The sequence below is a fragment of the Hemitrygon akajei genome, chromosome 27 (assembly GCF_048418815.1).
Source record: "Hemitrygon akajei chromosome 27, sHemAka1.3, whole genome shotgun sequence".
In the NCBI taxonomy this organism is placed as follows: domain Eukaryota; kingdom Metazoa; phylum Chordata; class Chondrichthyes; order Myliobatiformes; family Dasyatidae; genus Hemitrygon; species Hemitrygon akajei.
The window spans coordinates 47,231,593-47,257,729 of record NC_133150.1 but is presented as its reverse complement, the minus strand read 5'-3'; the positions used below and the strand labels follow the sequence as shown (position 1 = coordinate 47,257,729).

Here is a 26,137-nt window from a genome sequence, read left to right as displayed (position 1 = left end):
GTAAGTAGAGCAGGGGGATAAGCACACAGCCTTGTGCTGTACCTGTGCTCATGGAGATTGTGGAGGAAATGTTGCTAATCCAAACTGACTGGGGTCTGCAAGTGAGAAAATTGAGGATCCAACTGCACCAAGAGGTATTGAGGCCTAGGACTTGAAGCTTATTGATACATTTTGAGGGGATGATAGTATTGAATGCTGAGCTGGAGTCAATGAAAAGCATCCTGATCCATGCCCCTTTGCCATCCAGATGTTCCAGGGCTATTTGAAATGGCATCTGCTGTGACCTGTTGTGAAGCATTGCTGGATGACAGTATTTGAAGCAGGTTACCACATTCTTCTCAGGCAGGTGGGTACCTCAGACAGCGGAAGTGAGAGGTTAAAGATATTGGTGAACACTCCAGCCACTTGATCAACACAGGTCTTTAGTACCTAGCCAGGTACCCCGTTTGGGTCAGATGTTTTCTGAGGCTTCACCTTCCCAAAGGATGCCCTCACATTGTCCTCGGAGTCTGAAGGGGCTCTGGGAGTTTGTGAAAGAGCCTCCATGTTTTGATGGAAGAAGTGAGCATGAAAGGCATTGAGCTCATCTGGGAGCGAAGCCCTGTTGTCACCTACTGTATGTCCCTTGGATTTACAGGACATCAACACACACAAAATACTGGTGGAACACAGCAGGCCAGGCAGCATCTATAGGAGAAGCACTGTCGACGTTTTGGGCCGAGACCCTTCGTCAGGACTAACCGAAAGGAAAGATAGTAAGAGATTTGAAAGTAGTGGGGGAGGGGGAAATGGGAAATGATAGGAGAAGACCGGAGGGGGTGGGATGAAGCTAAGAGCTGGAAAGGTGATTGGCGAAAGTGATACAGAGCTGGAGAAGGGAAAGGATCATGGGACGGGAGGCCTCGGGAGAAAGAAGGGGGGTGGAGATGGAGAACAGGCAAACAACTAAATATGTCAGGGATGGGGTAAGAAGGGGAGGAGGGGCATTAATGGAAGTTAGAGAAGTCAATGTTCATGCCATCAGGTTGGAGGCTACCCAGCCGGTATATAAGGTGTTGTTCCTCCAACCTGAGTTTGGATTCATTTTGACAGTAGAGGAGGCCATGGATAGACATAGATAGCATCTGCAGATTTCCTCGTGTTTGCGTTTTACAGGACATGATAGCATTCAAGCCCTGCCACAGTGGTTGAGCGTCCTTCAGTGATTCGAGTTTGGTCTGGAATTGCCACCGTACGCGAGATGGCTTCCCCAACATCATACCTGGACTGCTCATTCCTACGGTACGAGAAAGGAATGGGAGATCGAGATGCCAAGTTTAAAGGGCATGTGAACAGGAAGAGTTTAAAGAGTGGAGATCAAGGAAATATGAATAAAGGGTGGTAACTGAAGAGTCCCATATAATGTATTGCCTGTTTGACACTGTGGTAAAGAACCTCTTGGATTAGGTGCCACGTATTATTTTGGCGGAGAGGAACTGATTTCTACAACCAGACTTTCAGGGAGGAAGCTAAAGAAGTAGTATCTCAAAAGGTAGGTATCTCTGGTTTACTCTCAGGGACACACGCTGCATCAGTAGAAATAGGAAGGCAAGACATATTATTGTGTGTTTAGACAGTGATCTAGGAGGGAGGACTTCAGATGCATTAGTCTTGGGGCAGAAGTGACCTCTTCAATCTTTTCAGGACACTCATTTCCTTGAGGGGAGATTTTCTTGTATGGCTGGGGAGCATTTAAAATACACTGGCAGGAAAGTTCATTAGAAAATAGAAGGGGTGAGATGCAACAGGACAAAGGAGGAGAGTAACTTAACAAAATTTTCTTAATTTGTGTGTTTTTGGTCGAATCAGGAAGGAGGTATCGCTGAATTCTGTCTCTGGGGAATGAAGTAGGCCAAATTCCAGTCAGAGCACACTTGGGGAACAGTGATCATTGTGCTATAATGTTTATATTGGTATGAAGAAAAGCAGGGAGCAACCTAAAAATGCTGAAAATATTCAGTAAGTCAGACAGCATCTGTAGACAGAGAAACAGTTAAAGGCCCGAGTTTAATAGTTAGCACGTGTGTAGATGGTACTTGAAGTCAAGCGGAGGTTGAGATCAATGAGATAGCTGATCAGAGTTGGACTCAGAGGTCTCATTCTGTGCCCCTAATGGACCACAGTGTCAGAAAAATCGGGCGGTTGGTAGGATTGTGACAGCAGTCAATAGAGAGGGGATGTTCAAAGGCTGAATGATACTTTGGGAATGCACCCAGGTGGAATGGCAGCCCTGCACTGTGCTGGTGAGAGTAGTTTATCCCAAGGCTGCTCAGTGATGGGGTAGTGCAGTTCATGATTTCCTGCAGTCTACCAAAAAGAGAACTACATGAGGACTTTTTCTAAATTCAGCACAGTAACATCTGACTCTCCTAGCCCAATGAGCCTACGCCACCCAATTACAGCCATGTGACCAATTAATCTACTAGCCAATATGTCTTTGGAATACAGGAAAATAGAGCACAGGTCATGGGTAGAACATACAAACTCCTTACAGACAACCGTGGGAATTGAACTGTAAGTGCACTACGCTACACGAACGCAATTCCCTTTCAGCAAGATACAAAGATGACTCACACCAAGAAGTGCCTATATTTCCACAGCAACAGAAAATGACACCCATTATCACATTCCAATCCAGAGCAAGAAATAACTTTCATTCACTTAATAGTGAAAACAGTATAATGTTGAATTTCCGTGTGCAATTTTGAATTTCAGTACTGCGTAAAAACCATTTATACATTGACATCTTTTGTAAATTACTATATTTGCATTTAATTTTACTTACTAAGCGCATTCCCAAGCAGTTTTTAACTTTTCCATTGTATTCTTCAATTTTTTGTTTAATCTCCTTTTCCGTAAGGACCTTTGGTTTCTCTTCTTCTTTAATTGCCACATTCTTAAACAAAAAAAGTCATAATTAGAACATATTTCATTTTCATAAATTACCAAGATTTGTTCAACCCATTCAATCCCAATAAAAATTTCAGTACATTTATAATAATTTAAACCACATTAAAATCTATTGTTAATACAAACTCAAACTATAAGAGTACATTTGCCAGGTTCACACTTACAATGATCATAAACTGGTAGACCAATCCTTTCAAATATAAACCTATAGCAGTTTTCTGGTGACTTTCAAAAGCCACTGAAAGGAAGCCATTTGGGTGCGTGGTGTCCTTTGCTCTCCTAAATACAGCTTCCTGCACTCACTGAATTCAGAAATGAGGTCCTTCATCAGCAGATGCAAAACAGCTGATTCATCTATCCAAAGCATCTAAAATTGAACCAAAAGGCTGCAAGGAGTTAGAATGCTTTGTGCCCATTTCAAATTGAAATTAATTAGCTGCAACCCATCCATCCAATCTCCAGAGCACACAAGAAGTATGTTCTTATGAGCCATTGTCTTCAAAGTAGATTAGAGAACCGTGCAGTCTATTTTAACTTGGTCTCTTTGTATATTGAAGTAATAAATTGACTGGGATTGTTTGCATATGCTTACATAATATTACACTGCTATTTTACCAGAAGCATTTTAACATCTATGAATAATCGTGGAGGTTTCCAGCAAGAAGCCCCTTGTCAATCAGTCTCATAACAAAAGGCTGCACAGGGTAATGGGAACAATTTGGTTTGATTGTTACCTCAATAACACTTTCTGAACACCTAACCAGATTATATAATTATGATTAATGAGATTTGAACAATAAATTTTAAACCAGAAGTGAAATAGAGTTGTTCTGCCATCTTTTTGCAGCTACTATCCGAAGGAGGTACAGAAGCCTGAAGTCACACACCAGCAAAGCGGAAGAATAGCCCTTAACTCGGCAGTGTAGTTATCGGGGCACCGTCATGACGGTGTTTCCGTAGCAAGCTGTTCTTGTTTTTACGAGGCCGAGTTGCTAGCTCGACGCTCAACCCGACTCGGATTCAAACTCAAGAACCTTCGCTCCGGAGTCCGGCGCTGATATTATTGTGCCACCAAGCAGGACTCACACCAGCAAGTTCAGGAACAATTAGTTCCCTTCAACCATCCAGTGCTTGAACTAACCAGAACAAAGCTAATCATTGTTGAGCAACACTATGATACTTCGCACTAAATGGACTTATTTTCGTTCTAAATGTGTTATTTGTTGTAAAAATTGTGCATAATCTATATTATGAATGCTGTTTTGTAGAAGCTACATGCCTGAGATGCTGCTGCAAGTTTTCCATTGCACCTGTGCATACATGTACTTGTGTATATGACAATAGACTCAACTTCTGACTTTTCCTGACACCTGTCCAAGTAAAACTATGCTAACTCTCTTGGTGTTGAATTTATTATCTGGGGGTTTCACATTCCTTTGTGGGCATGAGTAGCAAAATAAAATAAAGAGTTAATATAAAGCAACTGAGTGAATTGGAGAACTGTTGGACAGCTCCATTCAGTCAGCCAAGTACTAAAGAATGTCTCAGAAATTCGGTGTATACATCTTTTAAACAAATAAAAACTATTTCAAATCTTTTCATGAATTACATGCATTGACTTCAGATACTGTGTGGATAGGACTGCTATATATTATGATGCATTTCACCCTGTGCTTCGACGTGTCAATGCACATGCTGATTTCTCTTTTACAAAAGGAAAATATTCATGTACAGCATAATACTACAACTAAAATATGCATTCAAAGTACATTTATTATTGAAGTATGTATATATTATACAACCTTGAGATTCATCTCCTTTCAGGCAACCACAAGGTTGTATAACATAAACATTCAATTCCTTCATGATAAAGTAACACCTTTCCTTCCCGGAAAAACCGTGGGAATACAAAACTAGAGTAATACACAAAACACTGGAGGAGCTCAGCAGATCAGGCAGCATCTATAGAGGGAAATACACAGTCAATGTTTTGGGATGAGACCCTTGTGACTCTGAAATACAAAACTAGTTGGTCACTATCTGGGCTCCAGCCATTAAAGGACGCCTTAACTATTGACAGCATAAGTAGAAATATCCAGGCAGCACTCTGCAAAAGTAGCTGTGCAGGGAGATCATCAAGGAAGGAAGCAGCCCTATATTCACACGGGCATGTCCCATTCAAGGTCAATTGTAAACTCACAGTATGGAGTGTTCCCTGTGAGTGCACATAACTTTTCCAAAGCAGGGTTATGTAACACTATTTCAGCTGCAAATAGACATAATTTCCTGCTTTAAACCAGAAAATACTCAGCAGATCAGACAGCATTTGCGGAAAGAGAAACTGCTTTTATTTTAGATTTGAGTATCAGCGGTTTCTTCTGATGATCATTCCTGCTATGCCTAAACACTAAGAGATGTATACATGCCAGCATTTAACTCGGACAGGAACAAAAAAAAAAGGAACAGAATAAATGCATTATCAGATTAATGTTTAAACACAGTAAAATTCAATTTCTTGTTGCACCGAGGGACCTTGAATTCCAAGGCTTCTCCAAAAAGTGAGCACCAGAAATTACTTCATCAACATTCGTACCAGCACCACCAGATGAATCTTAACCCATTTTCTCATTTTATTTAAATCATACTGCAGAATTTACAGCTGGAACTCCAGGAATTCATATATAACATATTTCTCTGTTAGTTTCTTGTATACAGCAGAAAATGCATTCACTATATGTTCTGTTGTGCCTTGACAAAATTAACTTTGAACATGGAACACTCAATATGGTCACTACTACAACACAATATTGTGCCTACCTTATAACCCACTCTAAGATCAATCTAACCTTCCCTCCTACATAACCCTCCATTTTTCTATCATCCATATGCCAATCTAAGAGTCTCTTAAATGTCGCTAATGTATCTGCTGCTCCCACCCACCACTCTCCCCCTTATACTTTCCTCCAGTCAAAGTTCAAAGTAAAATTTATTATCAGAGTACGTACACATCACCATATACAACCCTGAGATTCTTTTTCTGCAGGCCTACTTAGCAAATCTATAGAACAGTAATTGTAAACAACAACAAACAGTGCAAATGCAAATATATATAAATAGCAATAAATAATGAGTATGAAATAACAAGATAGAGGGTCTTTAAGTGAGACCGTTGGTTGTGGGAACACCAGAAATAGAATGAGTGTAGTTTATCCCCTTTTGTTCAAGAGCCTGATGGTTGAGGAGTAGTAACTGTTCTTGAACCTGGTGGTGCGAGTTCTGAGGCTCTTGTACCTTCTGCCTGATGGCAGCAGCAAGAAAAGAGCATGGCCTGGGTGGTGAGGATCTTTGACGATGGATGCTGCTTTTCTACAGCAAAGTTTCACAGAGATCTGCTCAAAGGTTGGTAGGGTTTTACCCATGACGTACTGGACCGAATCATTTACCTTTTGAAGGATTTTCTTGCTCAAAGGCAGGTTGTAATGCAGCCAGTCAGCACACTTCTCACACATCTATAGAAGTTTGCTAAGGATTTTGATGACATGCCGAATCTCTGCAGACTCCAGAGTAAGTACAGGTGCTGTTGTGCTTTCTCTGTACTTTTATGATGGGTCCAAGACAGGTCCTCTGTGATAGTGACACCCAGAATTTAAAGTTACTGACCCTCTCCACCTCTGATGATTACTGGCTCATGGACCTCTGGTTTCCATCTCCTGAAATCTACAATCAGTTCCTTGGTCTTATTGACATTGAGTGAGAAGTTGTCACCTTAGAAATATGCTCCTTGTATTAGCATTTTCGGCCCTGGGGAAAAGTTGTGGGCTATTTAATTGATCTATGCCTCCTATCATCTTGTACATCGCATGATACCTCAGCAAAAGGACACCACATTCATTTTTCATCTCATATTTATTTTGTTTTTATATTCATTTATAGATACAGCACAGTAACAGGCCCTTCTGGTCCAATGAGTCCACAGCCACTAATTATACCCATCTGGCCAATTAACCTACTAGCCCATATGCTTTTGAGATGTTAGGAGCACCCAGAGGAAACCCATGCAGTCACAGGGAGAATTACACAAACTCCGGGTCGTTGGCACTGTAATAGTGAATGCTAACCACTATGCTGCCGTTTATAATGGAGTTTCGCCAATATTCAATCTTGGATGTGCATTCTACAGACAATCTATTGACAGATTATCGAAATGAAACATGCTCTTATTTGATGACTTGTTTTCATCAATAATGCAGGATTTCAAATTAAGTAATTACACAGTAAAATCAATCTTCCTGCTCAGGGGAGGATTCTTTATTAGATTTATAATTAAAATAGCCCAAGTTGGATTTATCACTCTTGCAGATGAAATGAAGACAGTAAAAGTGTCAGTTTCTTCTGCCTTTCAGTGTAATTACACTGGAGTTCTTATGTTTGCAATTAGCTGTCCTCTTATAATTGCTTCTAACCTCAGAAAGCGATGACCTTGTGATAAAATTCACAAATTATCAACTGCAATTACTTTTTACTGCAAAAAATATTTTGAAAATTCAAGACATTTTATTCAGAGATTTTAAAGTTGTTGCGGCTAATTACTAGTTTTGACACGATATGGTGGTGATGATGTGACAATGTAATCTGAATTCTAGAAATGGTATTATGTGGAATAAATAAATAATTGAAAGCCAAATAATGCCATGTACCTGGTACATACAGGAGGATGCTATAATTTTTTCTGCTTTCATTCTGTCAACAGACAAATAATCCTGCAGAAGTACATGTAAGATACTGCCCCAATGCAATAATTTGTATTTAAACTATATCTGAATTTTCATTCCAGAAATGGTAAATATATTGACACTTGCTCTGAAATGAGATGCCATTAGGCATTTAGAATTATTGAATAGTTACTGTGCCGGAGACTATTCAGCTAGCTCTCTATAAGAGCAATCCATTCAATTTTAAATTGTACACTTCCCTTTACCCAAAGCCCCACACTGTGTTTACCCCTTTAGACAGTCAGACGTTGAAGATCATGACTTACATGAACAAGTTTTCTCACATCACTCTTATTTATACATCCTCTGATTCATCATTCTTCTGCCAAAGAAAGTAGCTTTCCTTTATCCATGTTAATAAAAGTCTAGCGAGCTGTAACAGCCAGTGGAACCTTACCCTGCTACGAGCTGCGGCAGTAAGGCAAAGGAAAGTAACTAGCAACTGAATGAAAAATACTGAGCTGGATAATGTACAGTAATAAGCTTTACACTGCATGATGAATTGGACACAGAATACAATTAATTCATAGCCTGTTTCTTTTTCCTCTGAGCTACTACTATTTAGGAAATTCTTAACCTAATGTATGATCTCTGTTAATAAATTGTTATTAAGTGTAACTGGTCACTGAGACAATTACAAATAATAAATTGTCCTGCAAAAAGCATGATTTGCCATCTTACTGAACTACGTCAAGTTAATACCAATGGTACAGTACCCAGGACAACTCACGTGCAGGTTATACACTAACAAATACTCAAGATTCCTGCACACACAAAGTGAAAGACAGCTGCATTTTGATCTAATAAATGAACAAAATAGTGCTTACCAATTAATATATGGAATTATTTTTACCTATTAATTTCCTTCCTACATTTGTGATTCCAGTTACCCTGAATCAAAAAAGCCCTTTCTATGCTTTTGATATCCTAGTCAAACACAAGTTATTCCTGTATCAAGTTATGATAAGGAATGCCACTCAAAATGCTACCAGTCTTTATCTCCAGGCATTAATTGACCTGTTGGTCATATACAGCAATTTCTCTTTTTGTTTAACTATAATTAATGTTTTGAGATGCTAATATTAATAAAAATAAATCTGGAAAGGCCACAAATCAAGCATGCATACAGTCTGCCACATTTGATTATCTGATAAACTGCCAGTTGAGTAAGGTATGAGCGCAAATTCAAAAATTCACCCCATCATAAAATGTTTGCTCCAGTACACTGTCACACTCACCAATTTATTTAATCCCATAGTTGAATAAGCACAGCTAGAGTTGGCTAGAGGGAAGTCTTCTACCTTTGCTTCATTTAATGCACTTTGAATGGATTCCTGAGTAGATAAACTGCATATTTTACAATACCAGAGCAATAGAAGTTTCACTATTTAAAGGCTGAAATGTACAGGCAGCAGTTGTGGGATATTTATCTACCCTTTCTCTTCCCTTCCCCCAAATGCTATTCAGAGTAACTGATTTGGTTGGTTGAAACTAAATTGTATATCAAGATATCTCATAGGCATTTTTATCCTCTGGTCTGCTGACTGTGCAATAAAGACAGCTGCCTGTGGGTAATCTGTGAGGATTTATTTTGATCTACATTGGACTTCAGTGCCATAGACCATGCAGAGCAGATTTGACAACCATTCTCTCTCAGAATTCCAATTTGCACATTCATGACTTGAAAGCAGAAATGGGCATTTGAAATATGGCATTTAATTATAACCAACAAGCTGCTAGCTTATTTTCTCCCATTTGTGTTTACAGACAGTATGGTTATTTGCTATCAAATTATACCAGAGAAACTGATTTAACATTTCTTCATTAAAGAGCATAACAAAAAAAAGAACATCTGGAGAATAATTAACCCTAATTTAAAATGGATCATTTGTTTTGTTTCTAGGAGCAAAACTTTTCTGGATACAGTACATGGAGGAGAGTTCCTGCATTACTGTGAAAAAGTCCACTCAGTTTTTATCCCACTTAAATTAATGGACAAAATGTTCGAGCATTATACAAAGATCCCTATCTAAGGTTACTTCATGAATGCAAGAACAAGAAAATCAGGATTACAAGCAACAGTAGGCATGTGCCACCATTCATCAGATTCCCAGATGGCCTCAGTGCCATTTTCCTGTACTGTCCCCATATCCTCTGATTCTCATAATATCCAGAAATGCACTTGGACAGAAAGTAGTAGATACGACCCAGTCTCTCATGGGTAAAGCCCTCCCAACCACCGAGCACATCTTCATGAAATGCTGTTGCAGGAAAGAGCACAAAAGCCACAGTGTACTTTCATAAAACCATGGCCGAGCCTTAACCGGAGTGTTACATCTCGGCAGTATCTCACTAGTCACAGTCCACCATCTGACAAAAAACTCCCACTCTTGGCTTTCTATCATCCAACTGTCAATCATTAGTAGTACTTGACCTCTTATTCCATGTAAATGTGATAACTCCACTTGGAAATTTACTGATTGTCTTCTAATAATTTAAACATACCATATTCTACTAATTATATTGCCAAGGAAATCCAATAGGTTTTCCAAATATGATTTTGCTTTCGCATATCCATACTCACACTGCTCAGTCCTACTTTTATATTTTTAGTACCCACTATTTCATTGTTTACTATTGATTCCAGCATTTCCTCTAAAACTAACATTAGGTTAGGTTACATTCCCTAATAAATTGGTAACTTCCTTTAGAATTCCCAACAAAATCAAATTTAGTAGAAAAATTGCTCTATCTAAGTTAATTAATTTTCAATGGCACAGAAGCATTTGCTGGAGTTCTTCAACAAATTTATAATTTTACATGATTGCACTGTATGAATCTATGACTCTTTAATAATTATTTCCTTCTAAAGATATTTGGCAAAGATCTTAATTTTTAAAAAATCACAAGATGCAGTGGAAATACTCTCACATCAAAACTAATTCTGCTTCTCATTATTTCCCCTTTCCTCCTTAAGGCGTCAGCATCTGAAATCAAGTTCCAGTATTATCATCATGTGTTGTCCAACACATGTGGTTGTATTCAACCATGGCTGATCTATAGGACCCCAAACATACATTGCACCTGCAGGTTTCCTATTTTAAGGGTGATAATTGATTTCTCTCTCTTCCCTGGCCCTGGGTGAAGTCAAAGATAACACTGTTGTTTCATTGACTGAGGGCATCAGCTCAGAACAAACCAGTAGGGAGTAACCAGGTATTAGACCTAAGAAAATACCTCCATTTCTCCTCCCATAGAGGAAATTCAGCCTCCTGAGTACGTACAGCATTTTTTGTTTATTTAAAAAAAACAGTAAGACATGCTCAGGATATCCTGATCTATGTGGAATATTTATAGATCATTTTATGAATTCAACAAATTAGCCATTGGAGGAGCTCATTATTTCTGTCTAAAGGCCATTTAAAAATTGGTTGTGCTATGTTCTACAAACCCTCAGGAATCAGGACAAGTATTAGGATGACCAGGCAGGGTAGTGGTTAGTATAACACTTTACAGCGCCAGTGACCCAGCTTCAATTCTTCCACTGTCTGTGTGGAGTTTGTACATTTGTAATTGTGCTGGTCTTCTCCAGGTGCTCCAGTTTCCTCCCACATTCCAAAAACATACAGGTTAGGGTAAGTTGTGGGCGTGTGATGGTGGCACCTGAAGTATGGGGACACTTGTCAGCTGCCTTAACACATCCGTAAACTATGTTGGTTGCTCAACGCATTTCACTGTATGTTCTAACGTGTATACAACAAATAAAGCTCATCTTTAAATTCTTCTGCTTTTGTTGCCACACATGCCATTACTAAAGGAATGTAATTAGAAAGTAAAAGAATGATTACTACCTTCTCCGTAAGTAACCTGGCTGAACATCCAACCCATCTCTAGGCACCAGGGATATTTATTTACCGGTACATAGGGTAAAGCTTAGGCAGTGCACTTCAAATTCACTGTCATTTTGGAGCAGTGCCATCTATTAGTAGTTCAAGATCTTGTCTGTGGGAAATATTCAAGTTCGCATTACAATGGCATAACTGTTTCAGTAAGAAATACTAGTGGAGTTCGTTTAGCAGCTTTTGTAAGAAATAGAAAATAAAATCTGCAGTCTGTCATGGAAGATCTGGGTAAAAATTAATTTTCTCAAACACTAGTAATTCTAAATGGCTCCATTCATTTGCAGTGCCAGTCTTAACTGAACCACTAAGCCCCAGGGTATTGCAACAAATCTATTTCTGGAACAGCCAGTAACACACTTGACTCAGTTTATTTTTCTTTCACTTTGTCTTGCAACTTTAACACCCGCCAGTCTAATAGAAAGAAAAATGCAATGAAAAGATTTAATAGAATATGAATGCAGAAAATAAATAAGACTAACAAAGTAAAATAAATGTTCAGAATAATTTTTCTTCACTTTTTCCTTTAGTTTGAGAATGAATGATGAAAGCATCGATTTACTTAGTGGCAAATCAGGTCCCTCTCCTAGAAATGGCAAAGTTAGGCGAGAAATGTGGAAATTGTATTAAAGCGAAAATCTGATGATCCTTGACCTGAAACATTAACTCTATCTCCTTCCACAGATGCTGCTTGATGTGGAATCTTTCCAATATTTTCTGTTTTTTTAATATATGCAGTAGAATTAGAATGGTGAATACTCAGACAGAAGAGCCAAAATCAAAACTAGTGTTTCCGATATGGGCAAGCTAAGTTCAGCGCTATTCCCAAAACTCTTCTGCAAAAAAAAATCTCAGCCCTTAAAGGTATACTCCCTATGGCTGTCAGATAGCAGTGACACAGATGAGAGACAGGCTACAAAGAGAGAAAGACATGCCAGTTTTCTGCAAGAAACACTGAAGTGCTGGTGTTCCAGGAGGGAAGTCTTGACCATTAGTAGTCAGGAGACCTGCTAGGTCATTTTTTAAAAATGCCTGACTGGAGTTAGCTCAAACTGTCTAATCTGGGAGCAATAATCCTTCAATGCCCTTTTGCTGCCACAAGAGTATTCACAACTACACCACTCCCTCCAAGGTATGTTTATCAAGAAACAACACAAACACACACAAAATACATTCTGGACCAGCCCCTACCATCACACCAACAATGATTTCTATTGCCTCCACCTCCAAATAATGTCAAGGCAGCAATGCAGGGTGAGAAGATAATCTAATGCCCTTCGAACAGCTCATTTAGATTGAAAGAACAAGGACTATGAAGGAGATAGGTAGGAGTCAATGTTCCCTCTAATTTGTAATCTTGTGCTGTGCAATTTTTGCCCAGTGACAACAACATGTGCACTCTGAATAATTTCTTCAATAAAAACAGTATAAATAAGCCGGTTCTAAAATCTGCAGACAAATTATCACAAACTCCATGTTGTCAACAGCGTCCACATCGGAAACCAGAAAAGGAAATGTGATTGTGCACAATCATGAAATTTACTTAACATGTTATCGAGGTAGAGGGTGACAGCCTTTAGTGTGAAGTTTAAATTCCTTTGTGCACATGTAGCAAAAGATGTGTGCGTGAGGAGCCTCTATTTAGTGCAATGTCTCATTGTTCTAGAGGATAATTCTCCTCCTGACAGGCAATCAGTAGAATCATGGTGGAACTTCTGCTCTAATTCCACTTTACTATCTTGTTCCAGTTCTTTTTTGATTCCCTAATTGCTGAACTTTGTTTTATGCTCAGCTTGACTGTTTTCCTAAAATGGCTGCCTGCAGCAGAGAGATCCAAAATTGCTTGGCTTCTATCTTTATTGACTTCTCAGAATTTTGTATGTTTCAGTGATATCATCTCATTCTTCTCAACCCTCCAGAATATAGAATTTTGTATGTTTCAGTGATATCATCTCTCATTCTTCTCAACCCTCCAGAATATAGAATTTGTATGTTTCAGTGATATCATCTCTCATTCTTCTTAACCCTCCAGAATATAGAATTTGTATGTTTCAGTGATATCATCTCTCATTCTTCTTAACCCTCCAGAATATAGAATTTGTATGTTTCAGTGATATCATCTCTCATTCTTCTTAACCCTCCAGAATATAGAATTTGTATGTTTCAGTGATATCATCTCTCATTCTTCTTAACCCTCCAGAATATAGAATTTGTATGTTTCAGTGATATCATCTCTCATTCTTCTTAACCCTCCAGAATATAGAATTTGTATGTTTCAGTGATATCATCTCTCATTCTTCTCAACCCTCCAGAATATAGAATTTGTATGTTTCAGTGATATCATCTCTCATTCTTCTTAACCCTCCAGAATATAGAATTTGTATGTTTCAGTGATATCATCTCTCATTCTTCTCAACCCTCCAGAATATAGAATTTGTATGTTTCAGTGATATCATCTCTCATTCTTCTTAGCCCTCCAGTATATATTCTATTTAATGCTTCCTTCCTTGGAACAACCCCCTCCTTCCAGTTATGATTCTCATGAATTTTTCCTGTGCCTCCTCCCAAGTAGGTATTTTAGGTTAGCAGTGCATTTGTCCACCAGAAGGGTGAATCCCACACTTTTATGATGTGGACTGACTGAAGTCTCAATGGACCAGTTGGCCTAATCCTGCTTTTATGCTCTTGGTCATAAAGCACAAAGAAATGGCCCAGCAGGCATCCTAAGAAAATTTTACCAAGATACTAAACAGTAGCATATAATTGCTCCCAGACTGGTAGCTGGTTTATTATTGTCATTTGTATGAAGATGCAGTGAAAAACGTTTGTTTCACAAGTCATCAGTATAAATCATTCCAAACGGAAGTACTTTAGGATAGTACAAAGGGAAAAGCAAATAAATTTTTTTCCTTTTTTTTAGCCTGACCATTTCACCTGGTAGCATATCATGTTTATTGATCCAGCAAAGCTTCTTAGGAAAATCAAAAGATAAAGGTTAGCTTTAGTTGGTCAGCCTTGATGAAGGGTCTGAGCCCAAAACATTTTGTCCCCATAGATGCTGCCTGATCTGCCGAATTTCTCCAACATTTTGTGTGACCACACCTGGAATTTTGAGAGCAGTTTTTGTCCCTTAAGAAAGGATGTATTGGCATTGGAGAGGGTCCAGAGGACACTCATGATCTTGATCTCGAGGATGAAAGGGTTAACTTATGAGAGACATTTGATGGCTCTGGAACTGTACTTGCTGCAGTTTAGATGAATTGGGAATGGGGGTGGGGGTGGTGGCAAGGAATCTCAATGAAACCTATCAAATATTAAAAGGCCAAGACAGAGTGACATGCAGATGTTTCCTATACTAAGGGAGTCAAGGACCAGAGGGCACAGCCTCAGAATAGAGGAACGTCCATTTAGAACAGAAATGAGGCAGAATTTCTTAAGCAAGAGGATGGTGACCTTGTGGAATTCATTGACACAGATGGCTATCGAGGTATAGCATATTAGTCAGGGCATCAAAGGTTATGGGTAAAAGGCAGGAGAATGAGGTTAAGAGATAATAAATCAACCACAATGGAATGATGGACAGACTCGATGGGCTGAATTGCCCTATTCTGCCCCTAGGTCTTATGGGGTATGTTACTAAGTTTTCTAAAAGCATTTTAGAAATTATATCATAAATAATTAATATAGATTCTTATGGCGATAAAGTTCACAATATTTAGCCAGCAGTCCTTTCAAAAAGTTGAGTCTGTGACTTATAAGCCTATCATTAAGAATCATTTTTTATCAATGTGGTGACCTCAAGATGAATTTCAAAACTTCTTGTATGTTGCTTCAGGACATAACTTCCCCTTTCTTGCAATGTAAGCTCTGATGAAATACCTTTAAATGTAACTGAGGTGTAGTAATCAAATAAACAAGCTGATAAAAGTGGTGGTGGCATCCGTCGGTCTCGAGAGACCATGGATCTGCACCTGGAGTTTCCAGGGCGCGGGCCTGGACAGGGTTGTATGGGAGACCGGCAGTTGTCCAAGCTGCAGGCCTTCCCCTCTCCATGCCACCGATGTTGTCCGAGGGAAGGGCACTAGGACCCAAGCAGCTTGGCACCGGTGACGTCACAGAGCAAATGTGTTGTTAAGTGCCTTGCTCAAGGACACAAACATGCTGCCTCAGCTGAGGCTCGAACCAGTGACCTTCAGGTTACTAGTCTGATGCCTTGCCCACTAGGCCATGGGCCAACACTTGATAAAAGTATTGCCATTGTAAAACCAACCTGCAGAGAGACAAGTCTTTATAGACCTCACTCTATTCTTTGGTGTCATTTTGACACACCACAGAACCAGAACATCATCACTTGATGTTCACACTTCTTCCACCAGCAGTTGTATATTAAGTTGTTTAGAACCATTGCTAAAGTTTCACATGAATCTTTAATCTGCCAAATGTGTCCAATACAAAATAGAAAATATCACAAAGGACTCTAACCTTCTCTCTAATTTAGAGATACAGCATGGAAAAGGCCCTCCTGCCACCACCCAGCAACCCTAGCCTAATCACAGGGCAATTTTACAATGATCAATTACGATCACTGATATGTGCAGTGAAAGAAACAAAGGGAGCAGATAACTGTTGAGATCTCTAGCCTGCAGTGCAAAATTCAGTTCTGCTAACGGCCCATTTCCTTGGAGTGCATCTGAATCAGTGTTACGTATCTTCTGAGGGTGGGTTCAAAATGACCACTGGACACAGTTGGAGATGACACCACAGTGGTGGGCTGTACATGACAATGAGTATAGAGTACAGGATAGAGACATGTTGCCATGACCACAACTTTTTCCTCAACGTCAACAAACCAAAAGCTGGTCATTCGCTTCTGGAAAATGGGGCAATGCAAACGTTCCTATTTACATTAACGGTGCTGAGGTTCAGAGATTCAAGTTCTTGGCCCGACCACAAAGATGGTCAAGAAAGCTCACCAATGCCTATACTTCCTCAAGAGACTAAAGAAAATTAACATGACCCCATCAACCCTTACCAATTTTTAATCGATGCTCCACAGAAAGCATTCTACCTGAGTGCATCACGCCTTGGTTCAGCAACTGCTCATCCCCTGAATGCAAAACTTTGGGGAAGCAATTCACCAGTACCTTCTAAAGAGAATACTGGAATGGGCAAAAAATTCAGAAGTTGCCATTACATCCACATCCCACAACTGGGTTAAACATTTTTTTAAATTCTATGTATTATCTCAAAACATATTGTTCTGTTAAATGCACGAGAGAAATTCAGGGTGCTTACACAAAATGGTGGAGGAACTCAGCAGGTCAGGCAGCAACTATGGGGAGAAATAAACAGTCTATGTTTTAGGCTAAGATCCTTCATTAGGAATCTGCCCGTTCATCAGATCAGATGTCTTCATCTGTCCTGATGAAGGGTCTCAGCCTGAAACATCAGCTGTTTATTCCCCTTCATAGATGCTGCCTGTCCTGCTGAGTTCCTCCACCATTTTCTGTGTATTACTCTAGATATCCAGCGTAAGTAGAACTTCATAAGTTTATAACACAAGTTGCTGCTCCCTTACTGTAGAGTTTGGTGGAGGGAGTTTACTTCCATTTTGCTTTGTTTCTCATCCTCTCCCCACATTCCAGTTAAAGTCTCCTGAAGACACCCCATCCCAAACTCACTGAACATCCAATTTGCCTCTAGTATGCAAATTAAATAGTCTACTGATGATATTCAAGATAATAAATTGCTATCGGTCTGTCCTCATCCCCATTTGAATAGTCAGTTCATTTTATCATTAATAACTGAAATGTGGTATGGTATAATAAGGATTGAAAACTGTGTGCAGAGGCCATTTATAGAGATTATCCGACTATGAACCGTACCTACAGATGGAAACAGAAAATGAATGATGAGAAAACCCTTGGTCTATTTCACCTTTTAGAAGTCCATGGGTCACTTGTTATATCTCAGATGTATTTGAAAGATTTAAAACTCTTCATAACTATCAGAATTAGCTTTGTAGTAACTGATATATATTGTGAAATACAATGCAATACATAAAAATAATGTTAAGTTACAAATGAAATATAAAAAAGTAGTGCAAATTGAGGGCAAAATAGCGAAGCCGTATTCATTAATTCTTGGACTGTTCAGAAATCTAATGGCAGAGGGGAAGAAGCTGTTCCTAAAATGTTGTGAGTGAGCCTCAAGGCTCCGTTACCTCCTCCTTGATGGTAATAATGAGAAGAGGGCATGTCCAGGGTGGAGGAGGTCCTTATTGATGGGTGGCACCTTTTTAAAGCAAAAATTCAGAATTTCCAATAGTTTTTATTGTCTTATCTGCTACTCAGTAATTTCATGACAATGTGGCATCAAAGTTAGGGCAGTACTCCCTGTGATTCTGGCCTATATTTATCCTTAGTACCCTGAGGGTGCAACGGAGGGAAAAATATTTCATAAACTTGCTTCTGTGGTTCGCCTACTGCAGTAATGACTACAGTTCAAAACGTACTTGACAGGCTAGAAGCCATTTTGCAACCCGGAGGTGACAAAAAGCTTTGTGTAACTATATGCCTTAATGGGGTTAAGCCTAATGCAGATTAGCATAGATGTGCTTACTTGCTTTTGAACTGTTCATGTTTTGTTGCTATTGGCAGGTTTGAAACAGTACTGTCAGCAGCCATGCAAGTTTAAGGCGGTGCAAAATTACCTTTGAACATCTATTACACAATTAGCAGAAAAGGGCTTAGCAAAGATCCAGAGGTAAACAACAATGTCCTAAGGCAAATATTTATTGAATTTTTCTGGAAAAAATCTTCTATTAAATGAAAACCCTTAGGTTAACAATATATGTGGTTTTCCTTCTGGTTGCTTGTGCAAAGGAAATACCAACCCTCTAAGATGCCCAGAATAGTCCAGTGGCATCTTGCGGTTGTAAACCATATGTCTGGGTGCTACTTCATGATTTGTTTTGTATTTTGAGAGAGCCGATCATGCAGAAATGGTCCTTCACAACACATGCAAGCAGTGCTGAATCGTTACTTAAAGGGGATTGGCCTGAGCATACTTACCCTAAATACACTTTATGTTAAAATGGTGCCCCTCATGGTAGTTCTCCCTTAGTGACTGTCTAAACTACCAAGCCCAAATGTCACTTTTTGATTCACAACTGTATTGTGACCCCTAATGACCATCAACCTGACCACAATCCCAAATATAACATTAGTTAGGGTAGTAAATAGTGACATATACATGCTTAGATAATAAGTTTACTCTGAACTTTGAACTCTCACTCCCAGCAGCCAATTGCAACTTCCTCTAACAACCAGACCCAAACCTTGAGATTTTAACACACACTCTTTTGCTCACCCTCCAACTGACTCTGAAGATTTTCAAAGCTTCCCTGTGTGGAAAGGATAAAAAGGATTTGAGTATACAAGGTCAATATGCCACTGTTAGGTTAGGGTGCCAGGTTAGCTGTGGATTTCACCCATTTTTCCAAGGAATTTCCAATGTACCAAGTGGCTAAACCCTGTCCAATCGCTTGGTTGAATCATTATAACAAATGTATGGATTCATTTGAAGAAAATCTGTCGCTAACTGAAAATGAGACCTTGGTTGCGGTAAGAGAAAAAACAGACAGCACAACAGAAAATGCAAATCTGAAATGCAAAACTCAAGTTGTTACTAAATACTGAGAGTACATAAAAGCTATCTCATTACTACTATCAAAGAGGAGGTACAGGAGCCTGAAGGCACACACTTAATGTTTTAAGAACAGCCTCTTCCCCTAAACTACCTCACTTTTTGCACTACTTTTTAAAAAATATTTCTTTTGTAACATCTGTGATTTTGTGTCACAAAACAACAAATTTCACAACATGTGATAATAAACCTGATTCTGTCAAAACTTTAACTATATAAACCCATTACTGTCTTGTCGCACATAAATAATCAGAATATTATTAAATATAACAGTGAAGTGTACTTCATTATTAACAAATGAGGAAAATTAGCCACTGTTGTGGGTCAAATCAAAGGTGGTGGCAAATCAGCACATACAGGAGGGAGGTTGAAAATCTGGCTGAGTGGTGCTGCAATGTCAGCAAGACCAAGGAGAGGATTATTGACTTCAGTGATCTATGTGCCTGTCCTCACCTGGGAATCAGAGGTAAAGACAGTCAGCAACTTTAAATTCTTCAGTGTTTTCATTTCAGAAGAGCTGACTTGGGCCCAGCACAAGTGCAATTAGGAAGAAAGCATGGTAGTGCCTCCACTTCTTTAGAAGTGTGTGAAGATTTGGCATAACACCTAGATTTAGATTAGATTAGATTTGGATTCCTTTAACTTTATCTATAACTTCGCCTAACTTCTATAGCTGTGTGGTGGAGAATATATTGACTGGCTGCATCACAGTCTGGTAATAAACCAGTATTGATTAGAGAGCTTAAGGTAAAAGAACTCTTGGGGGCAGTGATCATTATATGATCAAATTCACCCTGAAATTTGAGAAGAGAAGTTAAAGTCAGACATATCAGCATTACAGTGGAGTAAAGGGAATTACAGAAGCGTGAAAGAAGTGTTGGCCAGAATTGATTGTAAAGAACACTGGCAAGGTTGATGGCATAGCAGGAATGGCTAGAATTTCTGGAAGCAATTCGGAAGGCACAGGATATATACATCCAAAAGAGGAAATCTGTTCCACAGAAGTACTCTATAGGAAAGATGACACGACCGTGGTTAACAAGAGAAGTCAAAGCCAACATAAAAGCCAGAGAGAGGGCATCTAATACAGCAAAGATTAATGGAAAGTTAGAGGATTGGGAAGCTTTCAAATACCAACAGAAGGCAACTCAAAATCTCATTAAGGTAAACGTGGAATACAAAAGCCAGCCAATAATATTAATGAGGATACCAAAAGTTTCTTCAGATATATAAAGTGTAAAAGAGAGGCAAAAGTGAATACAGGTATTGGACAGCTGGAAGATAATGCTGGAGAGGTAGTAATGTGGGACAAGGAACTGGTGGACGAAATGAATAAGTATTTTGCATCAGTTTTCAGTGTAGAACACACTAGCAGTATGGTGGAAGTTCCAGATGCCGGGGTCATGAAGTGTGTGAAATTACCGTTACTAGAGTAAAGGTTCATGGGAAACTGAAAGGTCTGAAGGTAGGTAAGTTACCTGGACCAGATGATGAACACTCGAGTTCTAAAAGAGGTGGCTGAAGAGATCGTGGAGGCATTAGTAATGATCTTTCAAGAATCATTAGATTGTTGAATGGTTCTGGAAGACTGCGAAATTGCAAATATCATTCCAAGAAGGGAGAGAGGCTGAAGAGAGGAAACTATAGACCAGTTAGTCTGACCTCAGCAGTAGGGAAGATGTTGGAGTCGATTATTAAGGACGAGGTCTCAGGGTATTTGGAGGCACATGATAAAATAGGCCGTAGTCAGCATGGTTTCCTCAAGGGAAAATCTTGTCTGACAAATCTTTTGGAATTCTTTGAAGTAATAACAAGCAGGATAGACAAAGGAGAATCGGTTGATGTTGTGTACTTAGATTTTCAGAAGGCCTTTGACAAAGCGTCACACAAGAGGTTGCTTAACAAGCTACAAGCCCATGGTATTACAGAAAAGATTCCAACATGGATAAAGCTGTGACTGACTGGCGAGAGGCAAAATACGGGAATAAAGGGAGCCTTTTCTGACTGGCCACCAGTGACTAGTGGTGTTCCAAAGGGGTGTATGTTGGGATTCTTTTTACGTTATATGTCAATGATTTGGATGATGGAATTGATGGCTTTGCAGACGATGTGAAGATAGGTGGAGGGCAGGCAGTTGTGAGCAAGTAGACAGGCTACAGAAAGACTTAGATAGATTACGAGAATGGACAAAGAAATAGTAGATGGAATACAGTATCAGAGAATGTACAGTCATGCACTTTGGTAGAAGAAATGAAAGGGTTGACTATTTTTGAAATGCATAGAAAACAAAAATCTGAGGTGCAAAGGAACTTGGAAGTACTTGCACAGGATTCCCTCAAGGTTAATTTGCAGGTCGAGTCTGTGGTGAGGAAGGCAAATGCAATGTTAGCATTCATTTCAAGAGGACTGGAATATAAAAGCAAGGATGTAATGTTGAAACTTCATAAAGCACTGGTGAGGCCTCACTTGGAGTATTGAGAGCAAGTTTTGACTCCTTATCTTAGAAAAGACGTGCTGAAACTGGAGAGGTTTCAAAGGAGGATCACAAAAATTATTCCAGAATTAAATGGTTTGTCACATGAAGAAATTTTAATGGCTCTGGGCCTGTATTCATTAGGATTCAGAAGAATGAGGGGTGACCTCATTGAAACCTATTGAATGGTGGAAGGCCTTGATAGAGTGGATGTGGAGAGGATGTTTCCTGTGGTGGGAGAGTCTAAGACCAGAGGACACAGCCTTAGAATAAAGGGGCATCCTTTTAGAATGGAGATGAGGAGGAATTTCTCTGGTCAGAGGGTGGTGAATTCTTTGCCACAGGCAGCTGTGGCAACCAAGTCTTTATGTATATTTAAGGCAGAGGTTGCTATACTCTTGATTGGTCAGGGCATGAAGGGATACAGGGAGAAGGCAGGAGATTGTGGCTGAGAGGAAAAGTGAATCAACCATGCAGAGCAGACTCGATGGGCCAAATGGCCGAATTCTGCTCTTAAATCTTATCTTATAGTCTTATCATATGAAAACACACCAATGCCCTTGAACGGAAGATCCTGCAAACGGTAGTGGATATGGCCCAATCGATCACAGGTAAAACCCTCCCCACCATTGAGAACAGTTACATGAACCATTAGTGTAGGAAAACAGCATCCATCACCACCCAGGTCATGCTTTCTTCCTGCTGCTGCCATCAGGAAGAAGATACAGCAACCCTTAGGAATTGCAACACCAGGTTCAAGAACAGTTATTACCCCTCAGCCATCAGGTTCTTGAACCAGAAGGGATAACTTCACTTGCTCCATCACTGAACTGTTCTCACAACCCACGGACTCACTTTCACATGGGTGTAAGGATGATGGAAGGATATGGACTTGGCGTAGGTAGGAGGATTAGTGTTTGGGTGTTTTTGATTTGCTTTTCAGCGCAACATTGCGAGTTGAGTGGCCTGTTCCAGTGCTGTACTCTTCTACATTCTACGTTCAATGTTCTTCTCTAACATTTGTACCCAAACACCCAACCTTCAGCTCGCGGACCTATCTTCCACAACGGTACAGTTCAACTCTCAGAATCAACACCACATTCATTCAGTTCAGATGATTAATTTTGGTGTCAGGACTGACAAGGTAATTTTTGTTCATCCTCTATTTGCTTGCTATGTACTCTTCCTTTCAGACCGATTAGCTGCCACTAATATACCATCCCTACCCTCGCTCAAACAAGCTGTGACATCTTTTTATCATGGTCTTCACTGTGTCATAGATAATTTCCTTTATTCTCTCAACCCCTCTCACTTCACTGCAACTTGAAACAGGCCTGATTGCAAGGTTTCATCCCAAAACATGGACAAATCCCCCTCCTCCCACAGATGCTGCTTGAACTGCTGAGTTCCTCCAGCAGATTGTTGGTTGCATCAGATTCCAGGACCTGCAGTCACTTGAGTCTCCTCCATTAGTTTTTAAACACTGTTGATCTGAAGCACCAACTCGGTCCCTCTATTGATAGATGCTGATTGATACTGTATGTTGAGTATCTCCTATGATTTATTTTTATTTCTTTTCATCACTTTTTTTAAACTGCATCTCAGTCATTAATCAAATTAATGGCAATGCATTCAACTACATTCACAATAGTCTATCCAGAGAAGAAGCTGAATGATAAACTGTGAACTGGAAAGACCATGAGTGCAGAATTAATCTTTCAAACAAGCTGTCCTGCTGATGGGTCTCGATCAGAAATATTGACTCTTTACTCCTTTCCAAAGATGCTGCCTGGTTTGCTGAGGTTCTCCAGCATTTTGTAAGTGTTACTTTGTGTTTATAATCTTTCAAACATCTAGGGTAGATGGTTAAGCCGAATGGCATCCTACCGTCTGCAATAACATACCACTATATGTCGCAAAAGCAATTTAAGAGGAAATTAATGTTCTGTCGACAGTCACTTCCTATTTATCATGAAATGAGTGATCTACTTGATGGTTCAGGAACAATGATAAAATGCAAACTCTATTATGAGCAGTTTTGAGTCACTTATCTACTAAAGGACGTACTGGCATTGGATATGGTCCAGAGGAAGTTCACAAGAATGATCCAGGAAATGAAAGGGTTAATATATGAAGAGCTTGTGATGGCTCTGGGCCTGTACTCATTGGAGTTTAGAATAATGGAGGGGGGGGGGAATCTCATCAAAACCTATCAGATATTGAAAGGCCTAGATAAAGTGGATGTGGAGAGCTTGTCAACTCCATCATAGGCACTAGCGTCACCACCATCAAGGACACTTTCAAAAGGCCATGTTTCAAAAAGGCGGCGTCCATCTTAAAGGACATCCGTTGTCCAGGACATACCTTCTTCACATTGCTACCATCAAGGTGGTGGTACAGGAGCCTGAAGACACAGACAGACAGACACAGACAGACAGACACACACACACACACAAAATTCAGGAATTGCTTCTTCCCCTCTACTATCTGATTACTGAATGAACAATGAGTCCATGAACATTACCTCCCTACTTCCCCCCCCCCCCACCTTTTTGTACGACTTGTTTAATTTTTATATATGTAGTATTTATTGTAATTTATAGTTTTTAACTATTATGTATTGTAATGCACTGCAGTTGCAAAACAACAAATTTCACAACATATGCTAGTGATATTAAACCTGATTCTGATTCTGAAGAAATAACATTTTGCAGGAAACATTAGTAGGATTTGTACACCGACCCCAACATAGTAGAAGCAATGGTGCGGATGGGAATAAACAGGCAACCCGTTGGATAACTTCAGTCAACTCATCTCTGAACTGACTCCACAACCTATACATTCACTTCCAAGGACTCTACAACTCAGTACTATTTATGTAATTTAATGTTATTACTTACACAATTTATCTTCTTTTGCACAGTGTTCCTTTGCTAGTCGTTGTTGATAAACTTTTTTTTTGTATTCTATTCTACTTCTTTATTTTCCTGTGAAGAAAATTAATCTCAAGGTAGTTCAGTACAGTGCAAAAGTCTGAGGCACCCTAGTTTTATTTCATATATATACACACACACACACACACACACACACACACACACACACACACACACACACACACACACACACACACACACACACACACACACACACACACACACACACACACACACACACACACACCCCCCCCCCCCCCCCCCCCCCCCCCCCACCCCAAGACTTTTGCACAGTACTGAACTACCTTGAGATTAATTTTCTTCACAGGAAAATAAAGTAGAATAGAACACAAAAAAAAACTTTATCAACAACGACTAGCAAAGGAACACTGTGCAAAAGAAGACAAATTGTGTAGTAATTTCATGTATTGCATAGTACTGCTGCTGCAAAAACAAATTTCATGACATATGTTAGTGATGATAAACCTAGTTCTGATATGGGTCTCCAGAGTGGGAAGGGGGCAGGGAGAGGGGAATCATGGTTGGGAAAATGAGAAGGGAGAGAGGATTTAGCAGAAAGCACCAGAGAGACATTCTGTAATGGTCAATAAATCGATTGTTTGGAATCAACTGACCTTGCATGCTGTCTCAGGGTTGAGTGTGTCTGCACCCGTACCACCCACCTGCCCCACGGCACTCTACCCTCGTGTTAGATTGATCTTAGAGTAGGTTAAAAGACTGGCACAACATTGTGGGCCAAAGGATCTGCACTGTGTTACAGTGTTCAATGGTCTGTATATGTTCTATATTGAATGGGTTAGCCAAATTACTATACTCTGAACGAGAAAGTCCGGGAGTTTATACAGGATGGCTCTTTGAACTAATTATTGAGGAACCAATACCAGAAAGGATGCATTAAGGTGAGAGAGAGTCATTTCAAAGGAGATGTGAGGGGCAAGCTTTTCTACACAGAGAATGGTAGGTGCCTGAGATGGTGGTAGAGCCAGAAACATTAGGGACTACAAAGAGATGTTTAAATAAGCATATGAATGTGAGAAAAATGGAAGGATATGGACATTATGTAGGCAGAAGAGATTAGCTTACAAATTATTTGATTACAAATTTAAATGTTTTGGCACAACCTCGTAGGCCAAAGGGACTGTTCTTGAGTTGTACTGCTCTATGTTCTGTGATCTAACCAGACATCCGGCTGTCCTTGACTGGGTATTGTGCAATGAGAAAGGATTCATAAGCAATCTCATTGTGCAAAGTTCTCTGCGGAGGAGTCACCACAATGGGGTGGGGTTTTTTGTTAAGATGAAAAGTGACATTGCTGATTCCGAGCCCACAGTCCAGAATCTAAATGAAGGAAACAATGCTGGAATAAGGTGAAAATGGCTGAAG

At 39.6% G+C, this 26,137-nt stretch overlaps 1 protein-coding gene across 2 annotated transcripts in view; it reads right to left on the bottom strand.

Moving 5' to 3' along the window:
* The window catches only part of rassf5 (Ras association domain family member 5), a 102,311-nt gene that overhangs the window by 15,278 nt on the left and 60,896 nt on the right, over positions 1 to 26,137 (bottom strand). For both annotated transcript variants that reach the window (XM_073030865.1, XM_073030866.1), the window contains one exon: positions 2,825 to 2,935. In XM_073030865.1, the coding sequence (XP_072886966.1) occupies positions 2,825 to 2,935 (111 nt within the window). The remainder of the gene's footprint in view (positions 1 to 2,824; positions 2,936 to 26,137) is intronic.